The following is a 12,694-nucleotide window of genomic DNA, read 5'->3' as shown; positions in this document are numbered from 1 at the left end:
CAGTATTTGCATCACAAAACTTAGGTGAGTGAGTGTTTTACTGACCACTGTACTCCCTCCTTCTACACAAAAGGTCCACCAGAGCCTCCCCTCAATCCTCCAGAGATCATGGATGCCACAAAGACTACTATTTGTATCTCTTGGGCGAAGCCCAAAGACGATGGTGGCTCTCGTGTCACAGGATACTATGTTGAGAGAAGGGAGGTGTCTACAGAGAAGTGGGTGCGTCACAACAAGACTCACATCACCACGACAATGTACACCCTCACCGGACTTATCCCTGATGCAGAGTATGTGTTCCGTGTGGTTGCCCAAAGTGATATTGGTCAGAGTGAACCTGGAGCTGTTTCTGAATCAGTAGTGTGCAAAGATCCATTCGGTAAGAACAGAGAACATTGCATTAAAAATACTATACACAAATCATAATATATTTTACTGTCTGATGCTAACTTGCTTTTATGTATTGCATCTCACAGACAAACCAAGCCAGCCAGGGGAAATCGACATTGTCTCCATTACAAAAGACAGTATTACCATTCACTGGCTCCGTCCAGAATCTGATGGTAACAAAGAGATCCTGGGATACATGGTTGAATTCAGACAGGCAGGTGAAAGTGCCTGGAAGAAATGTGCAAAGGAACGCTCTAAAGACCGTCAGTTTACTATGGGTGGTCTTGAGGAGGCAACTGAATACGAGTTCAGAGTGATCGCTGAAAATGAAACTGGTTTGAGCAGACCACGAAGAACTGCCATGGGAATAAAGACCAAATTGAGCGGTAAATTACTGTAGTATCTCAGGCTGTATCTTATTAATTGTTTGTATTTTCCTTTTTGTTTAATTGATATGACATTTATTCTGTTACAGTTGGAGAGACTCCAGCCCTCAAGGAGGATATAAAAGATGTTACGACTAACCTGGGAGAACCAGGCACGTTGACATGCCAGATTATTGGCAGACCTCTTCCTGAAATCAAATGGTACAGATTTGGAAAGGAACTGATCCAGAGCCGCAAATACAAGATGAGCTCTGATGGCCGTAACCACTCCATCACAGTGGTCACAGATGAGCAGGAAGATGAGGGCATGTACACCTGCAGAGCCATAAATGAGGCTGGTGAAATTGAGACCAGTGGGAAGCTCCGTTTGCAGGCAGCACCTGCATTCCATTCTGGATTCCCTTTGAAAGAAAAGTACTATGCTGGATCTGGAACAAGCCTTCGCCTTCACGTCGTATACATTGGACGACCAATCCCACAAATCATGTGGTTCTATGGCAAAAAGCCTCTGAATGCATCCGAGAGTGTCATCATTGAGAACACAGAGAGTTACACTCACCTTGTGATCAGAAATGTCCAGCGTAAGGAAAATGCTGGAAGATACAAGGTGCAGCTGAGCAACAAATATGGCACAGTTGACACAACTCTACGTGTTGAAATCCAAGGTGAGTCCATTCATGGTATAGCCTCAGCTTAAGGACAACTGAAATGCATTTAACATCAATCAAACATCAATAAATAAAAAAAATGGAATGTCAATAGTTACATAGAGTGACAGTCATCAATGGATTTGGTCTCATTTCAGATAAACCAGCCATCCCTGAAGGACCAATTGTCGTTGAATCCCTGCGTAAAAACTATGTGATTATCAGCTGGAAACCACCAAAGGATGATGGTGGTGCAGCGATTACCAACTACATTGTGGAGAAGCGTGAAGCCAAAGAGGGCGAGAAGTGGAATCTTGTGTCATCCTCAATTTCAGGAACATCATGCCGTGTTCCAAATCTGAATGAGAGTTCTGGATATTACTTCCGTGTGTCTGCACAGAACCAGTATGGTATCAGTGAGTCACTTGAGATTCCAGCAGTCCTCATGCTCAAGAGTCCATATGGTTTGTACATTTATTTATTTATTATCATTTACCAGATGGATGTCTGCTTTACTGTTTCAAATGTTATTCCATCTTTTCACCTTGCATAGTAGTCATAAGTAATTATGTTTTGCTTGTATTTTACAGAAAAACCTGGAATTCCTCAACAACCTGTTGTTTCAGACCTCACAAAGGACTCTTGTATTGTGACTTGGAAGGCTCCATCCAGCGATGGTGGTGCCAGGGTCAAGAATTACTTCCTTGAAAAGAGGGAGAAGAAACAGAATAAATGGATTGCTGTTACAACTAAAGAAATCCATGAGACCCATTATGAGGTTATAGGACTCATTGAAGGCTTTGAATATGAATTCCGTGTCAAATGTGAAAACATTGGAGGTGAGAGTGACTGGAGTGAGTTGTCAGAGCCCATCATTCCAAAGTCAGAACAGAAACCTCGTGCTCCAGTCTTCAGGGAAGAACTGAGAGACATGATCGTCAAATATAAAGCACATGCTACCTTTGTTACAAAGATTGTTGGATATCCCAAACCAGTCATTAAATGGTACAAGGGTGGCAAAGAAATTCTCCCAGATGGACAAAAGATCAAGGGGCACGAATTCAAAGGAGGATACTACCAACTTGTTGTCTCTGACGCGGATGAGAGTGATGCTGCCACTTACCAGATCAGAGCAACAAACCGAATGGGGTCAATTTCGACAACTGTGAATTTGGATGTTGAAAGTAAGATGGCTGAGAAAATAATATAATAATGTGTTTTATAATAATTAGTTTAAAAATTGTGGAATTTCTTTGTGCATGTCATAATTCATTTTCAAACAGTTTCCTGTCCAAAATGCTCAAACGTGTGACATTACATTTTTACTTTTTGTATTGTTTCATAAATTGTCATTTTTTTTGTCATTCTCTTTTAGTACCTGCAAAGATTTACCTGCCCAAGCATCTCCAAGGCTTTGGAGCTGTTCATGCTGTTTGTGGTGAAGTCGTCTCAATCAAGATTCCAATCAGTGGCAAACCTGAGCCTGCAATCACATGGCAGAAAGGAAAAGATATAATTGACAACACTGTATATCATCAAGTGATTGTGACTAGATCCTTTACTTCTCTTGTATTCCCTAAGGGAGTTCAAAGGAAGAGTTCTGGTTACTACATAATTACAGCAAAGAACAGATTTGGTGTTGACAAACAAACAGTTGAACTGGATGTTGCTGATGTACCCAGTCCACCCAAAGACTTGGTTATCAGTGATGTATCAAGAGATTCCATCACTTTCACATGGAGTCCTCCAGAAGATGACGGTGGCACCCCAATAATTAATTACATTGTGGAGAAGTGTCCCACGACAGGTGATAGATGGATCCGTGCTGCTACGACAACTGAACCGACATTAACTTTAATCAATCTCTTTGGCAAGACCAAGTACCAGTTCCGTGTCATTGCTGAAAACAGATTTGGTGTGAGTGAACCATCCAAGCCTACAGAGCCTGTGACAACAAAGGAAGAAAAATCAATCCTCAGAAATTATGATGATGAGGTGGATGAGGCTAGAGACGTTGCTAAGGAGGAAGCTCCTCATTCAAAGGTGAAGCTTGTGCCTAAAAAGTACGACATTGCTGAGGAGTTTGCTCGTTCAGGACACTTTGGCACTGTTTGTCGCGCTGTTGAATTAAGTTCTAAGAAGACTTTCTTGGCCAAATTCATTAAAGTCAAAGGTGCGGATCGTGAGCTGGTGGTCAGAGAGGTTGAGACACTTAACCTGGCCAGACACAAGAACATTCTGTATCTGCACGAGACATTTGATAGCTTGGAGGAATACGTCTTGATCTATGAATTTTTGTCTGGCGTTGACATATTTGATCGTCTTGGCACAGGCAACTTTGAACTAACAGAACAGGAAATTTCACGCTACATGAGACAGGTGTGCCAGGCTCTTAAGTTCTTGCATAGTCACAACTATGGACACTTTGACATTAGACCTGAAAACATCATCTATGCCACAAAAAGAAGCTCAACTATCAAGATCATTGAGATGGGCCAGGCTAGACATCTGACTCCTGGAGAAAATATTAGGATCCAGTTCACTGCAGCTGAGTACTATGCACCTGAAGTCCACAAGCACGATTTGGTTACCACAGCAACAGACATGTGGTCAGTCGGTGTTCTGGCCTACGTGCTCCTCAGTGGCATTAATCCATTTGGCGCTGAGTCTCAGCACAAGATGATTGAAAATATCACAAATGTTGAGTACATCTTTGACAATGAGGCATTCAGAGACATCAGCATTGAAGGTATGGACTTTGTTGACAGACTGCTCGTTAAGCAGCGGAGGAACCGTATGACTGCCTCTGAGGCACTTGAACATCCTTGGCTCAAGATGAAGATTGAAAATGTCAGCAACAAAGTCATCAAAACGTTGAGACACAGAAGGTACTACCAGTCATTGGTGAAGAAAGAATGGAGTACTGTGGTCACAGTAGCCCGTGTTGCCTATGGTGGTGCCTACAGAAACCAGAAGGGTCTTACAGTTGAAAGAGTGAAGGTTGGAACTCCTGAGCAAGGCTTGAGACCAGGGCCTGTCATGCATGGCTCTGCTGAGGAAGGTGGTCATGTGAGATTCATGTGCGCCATTGCAAACTACGAAAGAAACACAGAGGTGACATGGTACCACGGCTCTCGCAAACTAGTAGCAAGTCATAAGTATGAAATCAGCTATGCTAATGGATTTGCCAGTATCTATGTGAAGGACATTGAGGATTCAGATGATGGTTTATACAGATGCAAAGTTGTTAATGAGGAGAGAGAGGAGAATTCCTATGCAGAGATATTTGTGGAAAGTGTAAGATCTCATCGTGAGTACTACCTGGGACGCACAGTTAAGAAATTGAGGAGGGGAATTGATAAATCTAAACTTCTTCAGAGGCCTCCTGAGTTTACACTGCCTTTGTACAACCGTACAGCATACATTGGTGAAGATGTACGATATGGAGTGACAATTACAGTCCATCCAGAGCCACAGGTCACTTGGTTGAAGGCTGGACACAGAATCAAACCTGATGACAGCAAGTACACCTTTACAAGTGACAAGGGTCTCTATCAGTTGCTTATTCACAATGTTGGATTTGATGATGATGCTGAGTACACTGTCATGGCTCACAACAAGTTTGGTGAGGACAGCTGCACGGCCCGCCTTACAGTAACACACCATCCTGTTGTTGAAGAGACAATGAGGCCCATGTTCAAGCGCCTTTTGGCAAATGTGGAATGTGTTGAAGGAGAGAGCGTCCGCTTTGACTTGAGGGTGTCTGGAATTCCAGCACCAACCCTGAAGTGGGAGAAGAATGGAAAGCCTCTGGAATTCAGACCACAAGTTGCAGTTGTTCAAGAAGATGCAGACTACCATGTTCTGCACCTTCGCGAAACTCTTATTGAGGACACTGGCACATACAGAGTCACTGCAACAAACTCTGCAGGATCAACAAGCTGCCAGGCGACACTTAGGGTTGACCGTCTTACCTACACCAGGAGAGAATTTAAGAGCGAGGATGAAAAACAGAAATACGTTCAGAACCAAATCAAAAAGACACTGAAGATGGCACAGCACTTCTCAAGAACAGAGGTTGATACAACACTCAATCTTGCCGCACAAGAAGCTTTGAAAGAAGCTTCAGAATTATACAAACCAGCATTCAGCACAAAGAATGTCCAGGGTGAATTTGACATTACAGTGGAGAAGAGACCAAAGATATTAACGGAGGAGAGGAGAATCCGTATGCCCTATGAAATTCCAGAACGTCAGGCTCATGATCCAACTGTCCTTGAGGAGGACATGGGTATCAAACTCTTTGTTCCCCTGTCTGAAATGAAGTGGTACAAGAAGCTGCGTGATCAGTATGAGATACCTGAACGCATGGAGAGAATTGTGCAGAAGAGACAACCTCGCATCCGTCTTTCCAGATGGGAGCAGTTCTATGTGATGCCACTTCCAAGAATAACAGATCAGTACAGGCCAAGGTTCCGTATTCCTCAGCTCTCTCAAGACGATCTTGAAACTGTAAGACCAGCAAGGAGATCACCTTCTCCCGAATCAGTGGCATCCTTCAGACAGAGAAGAAGGTCCCTTGGAGACCTGTCTGAGGACGAACTTCTGCAGCCTGTGGATGAATACCTGAAGTCGAAGAGAACTGAGGAGCAGCAGTTGCTTGAGGAGGAGCTTGAACTTGGCTTCTCTGCCTCCCCACTAAGTGGCAGTCCAGTACGCTTTGAACTGTCTTCACTACGCCGTGCATCACCAAGGCCTGTGGCAATGGCTGAGGTGAAGCATGAGGAAAAGAAAAAGCGCACCACCGTTGCACAATTCATGAAAAGAAGAAGGTCACTGTCACCAACTTACATTGAGCTGATGCGTCCAGTGTCTGAATTGATAAGACCTCCTCGAGCTCGTCCCCCAGTGGAGGTTGAGGGAGTGGCTATAGAAAGAAGATCACCCACCCCTGAGAGGACACGTCCTCGCTCTCCTAGCCCGGTTTCCACAGAGAGGTCCAGATCATCTAGGTCATCCTCCAGGTTCGAAAGGTCTGCCAGATTTGACATCATGTCAAGATATGAATCAAAGAAAGCAGCTCTTAAATCTGAGAGGAAATACCAGGTTGTTACTCAGACACCATTCAGCCTTGACCATGTTCCACGTATTACTGTTAGAATGCGTTCTCATCGTGTGCCATGTGGTCAGGACACAAAGTTCACATTAAATGTCCAAGCCAAGCCAGCGGCAGAAATCAAATGGTATCATAATGGACAGGAAATTCAAGAGAGCAGCAAATACCAGTTCACAAATATGAGTGGAGTTCTGTCTATAAAGGTCTCAGAGTGCAATGCAGAGGACAGTGGAACATACCGTGTTGTCTGCACAAATTCAAAGGGAGATGCATCCGACTATGCCACCCTTGATGTTTCAGGTGGAGAATTTTCCACATATACCTCCCGCCGTAAAGATGAGGAGACCCCTGTAACTTTTGTTCCAGACATCACAAAAACTGACTACTACCATACATCATCAGTTAGAGCTTCTTCCTCTTCGAGAACTCACCTTGAGATTAAAGAAACCTCAACAAAGTACATGGAAAGACGTGAGGTATCAGCATCAGAATATGCTGCAGCTGAGAGGGTGGCATCATCACCTATAAGATATGCTTCAACTGAATACTTGTCTTCAGCATCTTATTCCTCATCAGAAAAATTTGCTGCTACTTCAAAGTCAAAAACAGTTGAAGAGGTCAAAAAAGTTAAGGCCACTTTATCTGCAAGAATCCTCACAAAGCCCCAGTCAACTACAGTTTCTCTCGGGGAGACTGCAAGATTTACATGTGATATTGATGGTGAACCAGCACCAAGTGTGACATGGCTGCATGAAGGAACCACTATTGTATCATCTCACCATTACCAGGTGACTACAACACAGTACAAGTCTACATTTGAAATCTCCTCTGTTGAGCTTTCTGATGAGGGCACCTACACACTGATAGTGGAGAATTCAGAGGGCAAACAAGAGGCAAGATTTACCTTGACCATCCGTAAACCACCACCTAAAGAGGAGGTCATTGCCCCACCTCCAAGTGTGAAGTCCCCTGAGCCTGAGGTAAAATCCCCAGAGCCAATTCAAGTAGCCTCACCAGAGCCCAGAGTCAAATCACCTGAGAGTGTGAAGTCCCCAGAACCAGTTACCGCACCCGAGAGGGTGGCATCCCCCCCAATGGTCAAATCTCCAGAGCCCATTACATCACCTCCAAGGGTCAAATCCCCAACACCAATTAAGTCCCCAGAGCCGGTGACTTCACCACTAAGGGTGAAATCTCCAACTCCAGTAAAATCTCCAGAACCAATCACATCACCACTAAGGATGAAATCTCCAACTCCAGTCAAATCGCCTGAACCAATTGCTTCACCACCAAGGGTGAAATCTCCAACTCGAGTCAAATCTCCAGAACCAATCACATCACCACTAAGAGTGAAATCTCCAACTCCAGTCAAATCTCCAGAACCAATCACATCACCCCTAAGGATGAAATCTCCAACTCCAGTCAAATCTCCAGAACCAATCACATCACCCCTAAGGATGAAATCTCCAACTCCAGTCAAATCTCCAGAACCAATCACATCACCCCTAAGGGTGAAATCTCCAACTCCAGTCAAATCTCCAGAACCAATCACATCACCCCTAAGGGTGAAATCTCCAACTCCAATTACTTCACCACTAAGGATGAAATCTCCTACACCTGTGAAATCTCCAGAGCCAATTGCCTCACCTCCAAGAATCAAGTCTCCAGTGCCAATTGCTTCGCCACCAAGAATCAAGTCTCCAGTGCCAATTACATCACCCCTAAGGGTGAAATCTCCAACTCCAGTCAAATCACCAGAGCCCATCACTTCACCTAAACGGGTAAAATCCCCAACACCAGTTAAGTCTGCCCCACCAAAGATGGTTCAGCAGCTTAAAGCAGAGGCCTCTGAAGACAAAGTGAAAATGTACTGTGTTGCTGAAAGCATGGTGAAGGAAGTTGTGTGGTACAAAGGGAGCAAGAAATTGACACAAGGCAGCCACTATCAAATTCAAACCTCTGCTGATGGAACCTGCTGCCTGTTTATCTATGACGTCTCTGAGAGTGACCAAGGTGAATACACCTGCGAGATTACTACAGAAGGAGGAATGTCCAAAACATCATTCTCCTTCACTGGCCAAGTGTTCCAGAGCATATACTCAAAAGTGACAGCTTTTGTAGCAACGCACATGGCAATTCAACGTAAGTTATATATTTACTATGTGTATCTATGTTTTTGTAACACCTTGTGATTTATATCTAGAGGTAGAGGCCAGCACTATTGGTGTTTGCAAAGTTTAAATAGATCTGTTGTTTAATATTACTTCATTTGTATGCAAAAATAACCACATGAATTCCATGATATATCTCAAAATGTTTTTGTTCTTTTTGCATTTCAGAATCTGTAAAGACTTCTGAGGTCATGACCCATGGATTCCAAGAGTCATCTGAAATGATGGTCATGAAAGAAAGTTCCGCTTTCTCATCCAAGTCTGTCCACATGGAGAGCTCTGTGCAAGAGGCCTCGTTCAGCAGTGCCAGCATGGCTGAAATGAAGTTTGAAACAATGTCTCAATCCAGCATGTCCTCAATGACATCCGAGTCAGTTTACGCAATGAGTTCAAGCAGTATATTGTCAAGTCACTCGCATCTAGAAGGGACCTCCATGAGATCCATGCTGCAAAGTGGGCAAGGTGAGATATTTTATCTATCTAACAAATAACGGTAGGTTTCCCTGTTACTTGTTGTTTGATACCGACATTGTAAATATTGAATAATTGTCATAATTTTTACCTTTTGACAATACAGGCTCAGCACCTAGAATTGAAGCCCTCCCTGAGGATATCAGCATTGAAACAGGGAAGGTTCTTACTGTTACCTGTGCTTTCTCTGGAGAGCCCATCCCTCACATTGAGTGGTCCCGCTCAGGAAAGAAACTGCCTGGTGAGGAGGAAAGTGGCAGATTCCACATTGACACCACAGAAGACCTCACCACACTCATCATCACCAGTGTCAAAGAGAGTGATGCTGGCGCATACACCCTCAAACTTTCCAATGAGCATGGATCTGACACAGCAACTGTCACCATTAGTATTCGATCAGTGTAAAAGCAATACGATTATTTCTAATCCCCCTCCCTCTTTAAGTGCCTTTTTATTTATTAAATGAGCAAAGAAATCTTTACTTGATAAATACCTGGATTACTGTTCCTGTAAATATGAACTATTTTTATACCAAACTTGACATTAATTTATGCCAAACTAGACTAAAGTCTAAAGTTGTTATAAAATGTGCCATATTGGATAATTATGACTTAGGATTTTTGGATCCATTTTTCTGTGACATGTACATAATGTATATAGCCGAATTTAACGGTTATGGGAAATGTATGAATTGTTATTTATGACAATATAAACTGAAACACAAGGAACTAAATGTTTAACAGGAGAAAGTTTCGCATGAAACGAATACCCTGAAAAACTAGAAACGAAACTATGTGCCTCAACAAAAAGTTGAAGTCTTAAGATTGCCTCAACAGGTAGAGAGGCTCCCTGTTGAAGTTGAAACTAAATCTGAGAGACAATATAATAATCACTGTATGCCCACGCATGCAGTGCTTTTACCGTACTCTTATGAAATGTTACTTGACCATAAGACCTTGAGTGCTGTTTGCATATTACCCTCATGTAAGCAGGACAACTAGGCCTTGTGTTCAGACTGACTATGTCATACCACCATTTTAATGACATGCTCAAAGTGCGAGCGGCCTGCACTAGAGCAAAAGTTTTTATGTGCTCTGTTTCTGGCAAAGGACTGCCTGCATATGCTTTAAAAAACATCACCTGGCCATAAATCAAGAAAGTATATCTTGTACTTCTTTGCAGAAACAGAGCCTTCTCTCGGAGGATTGCTTTTGTGCATCATGTGTGTTTGTGTGTTAGCTTTAGTATTTCACCCTGTCAGTCGTTGGGGCAACTATCAAGAAAGTGTACCACAGTAACAACACCTGCTGTGCAAAGAAGACTTAACAAAAGTAATATGCCCTACACTTTGGTTTGATTGAATGTAGTATTGTAGTATTACTTATATATGCAACCTCCTTGAGTTTTATTATTATTGATTCAATAAAGCATGATTTCAGCACATACATTTCTGTCTGTTGTCTGACTGTTTCATTTCTTACTGTTTGCAAACTGTAAAATCATACACAATGTTGTGTAGCAATTTCATTTTTTAATGTAGAGGCGTGCAAACGTTTGGACTCCCCTGGTGAACATTTCTGTTACTGTTAATAGTTACAGTAAGTGAGTAGAAGATGAACTGATCTCCAAAAGGCATAAAGTTAAAGATGAAACATTTCAAGCAAGATTAGTGTATTATTTTGGGGTAAAAAGGAGCACCACGGAAAACTTTTGGCCTCCCCAAGAGACTTGAGCTCTCATAACTTTTACTAAGGTTTCATCTCAGACCTTAATTAGCTTGTTATGGCTATGCCTTGTTCACAATTATTTTTAGGAAAGGCCAAGTGACTACCCTGATTCCTCAAACCTTGTCCCAACAATCAGCCGCCATGGGCTCCTCTAAGCAGCTTCCTAGCACTTAAAATAATTAATGCCCACAAGGCAGAGGGTTATAAGAATGTAGCCAAGCGTTTTCAGGTAGCCGTTTCCTCAATTCGTAATGTTATTTAAAAAATTACACGAACGATGGAGGACAAGCTGAGGTCTGGAAAACTTTCTGAGAACTGCAAATCAAAACCCCCGCTTGACTGCAAAAGACCTCCAGGCAGACTCTGGAGTAGTGGGGCACTCTGCTGTGCAGTAACACCTGCACAAATACTATACAGTATGTCCTTCATGGAAGAGTCATCAGAAGTAAACCTTTCCTGCACCCTCACCACAAAACTCAGCATCAGAAGTTTGCAAAGGAGCATCTAAACAAGACAGATGTATTTTGGAAACAAGTCCTGCGGTATGATGAAGTTAACACCAAACTTTTTTGGCCACAATGAGGCCCAATGCAGACGGAGCCTAGTTTGCCTGAACCCCGTCTCCGGATAGCCCTATCGTGCAGACGAACGCACTGTATCCACACACTGTATCCACACTCCCTCGAATCGGGGGTCCAAAGTGAGTAAACTCGAAATCCGGTTGCGGTTCGTCTGCACGCTATCCGCATACCTAATCGGATTGCCCCACGTGATCACATCATTAGACCAGCCAGAACAACGGACACAACCGGCATTATTTAATAACTGAATGGGTTGCCATGGCGCAGTGAGTTTGGCAGCCAGTTATAACAGCTCTCCAGTTTAAAAAAAAATATTCTTCCTATTACCTTGCTCCTTTTCCACGTGAATTTCCCTAACGGGATTAATACAAATGTATCTATCTATCTGTTGTTAGGAAAGGGATGACATTAACAAGCCACACTTTAATCTATCACTGTTTAATCTATTTGCATCAGACCATTTTTCAAAAACCAGTTTTTAAAAGTGTCAGCAATAGCCTATATGAGCAAATCTGACGTGAAAAGATTTTTTATTATAGACGGAAGTTTCAAAACAGATGAATGTTACGTTAGCTTTAGTCCTGTCAGACAACGATAGCTACTAGCTAGCGTTAACGTTACTTCAAAGGTAGCCTACAGTACGTGAAGGACAAAGCCCTCAACAATAGCCTACATTTGTTGTTAGTAATAAAACCATGAAATTGGAAGCAATTGTAAACCATGAAACATCCAGGATCCACAGCACTTGCATTGTGGTCTCTCGTGCTCAAGCTCAGCATCTCCATAAAGCACAGGCATTTAAACAACTCAGACATGTCATGTTGCACATTGCTTTGTTGCACTGTTCTAAACTCTTTATTATCAATAACAAATATAATTATTTTTCGCTTAACCTACAGTCTGCTCTTACCACTGATTTTATAAACCACCATAATGTGTTACTGTGCAGATTAAATGTAGGCTATGCGGCTAAGCTAAACGTTGCTAGTTGGAGCTCAACTACTGTCATATGTTACTTTGATAGCATGCTCCTGTCTTCTTCTCCGTTTTCTTCAGTTGTCTGTAGCACCAAAGCGCCACCAACAGGCGTGGGGGATGTACTACAGCTGAGTCAATCGGATTCGCTGGGTTCATGTGCACGCGATTTAAAAAGTTGATATGTGTGAAAAATGAACCCGGGTTCAGGCAAACTAGGCTTCGTCTGC

At 42.8% G+C, this 12,694-nt stretch overlaps 1 protein-coding gene across 35 annotated transcripts in view; it reads left to right on the top strand.

Moving 5' to 3' along the window:
• Positions 1-10,628, top strand: part of ttn.2 (titin, tandem duplicate 2) — a 165,092-nt gene extending 154,464 nt beyond the window's left edge. For all 35 annotated transcript variants that reach the window (XM_031586121.1, XM_031586105.1, XM_031586214.1 and 32 more), the window contains 8 exons: positions 74-379; positions 477-776; positions 866-1,441; positions 1,582-1,887; positions 2,014-2,607; positions 2,799-8,681; positions 8,879-9,172; positions 9,288-10,628. In XM_031586121.1, coding sequence (XP_031441981.1) covers positions 74-379; positions 477-776; positions 866-1,441; positions 1,582-1,887; positions 2,014-2,607; positions 2,799-8,681; positions 8,879-9,172; positions 9,288-9,586 — 8,558 coding nt within the window. In that variant the 3' untranslated portion in view covers positions 9,587-10,628. The remainder of the gene's footprint in view (positions 1-73; positions 380-476; positions 777-865; positions 1,442-1,581; positions 1,888-2,013; positions 2,608-2,798; positions 8,682-8,878; positions 9,173-9,287) is intronic.
• Positions 10,629-12,694: the final 2,066 nt, after the last annotated feature.

The sequence above is a fragment of the Clupea harengus genome, chromosome 2, assembly GCF_900700415.2.
Source record: "Clupea harengus chromosome 2, Ch_v2.0.2, whole genome shotgun sequence".
In the NCBI taxonomy this organism is placed as follows: Eukaryota; Metazoa; Chordata; class Actinopteri; order Clupeiformes; family Clupeidae; genus Clupea; species Clupea harengus.
This window is presented reverse-complemented; position numbering and strand designations above follow the sequence as displayed.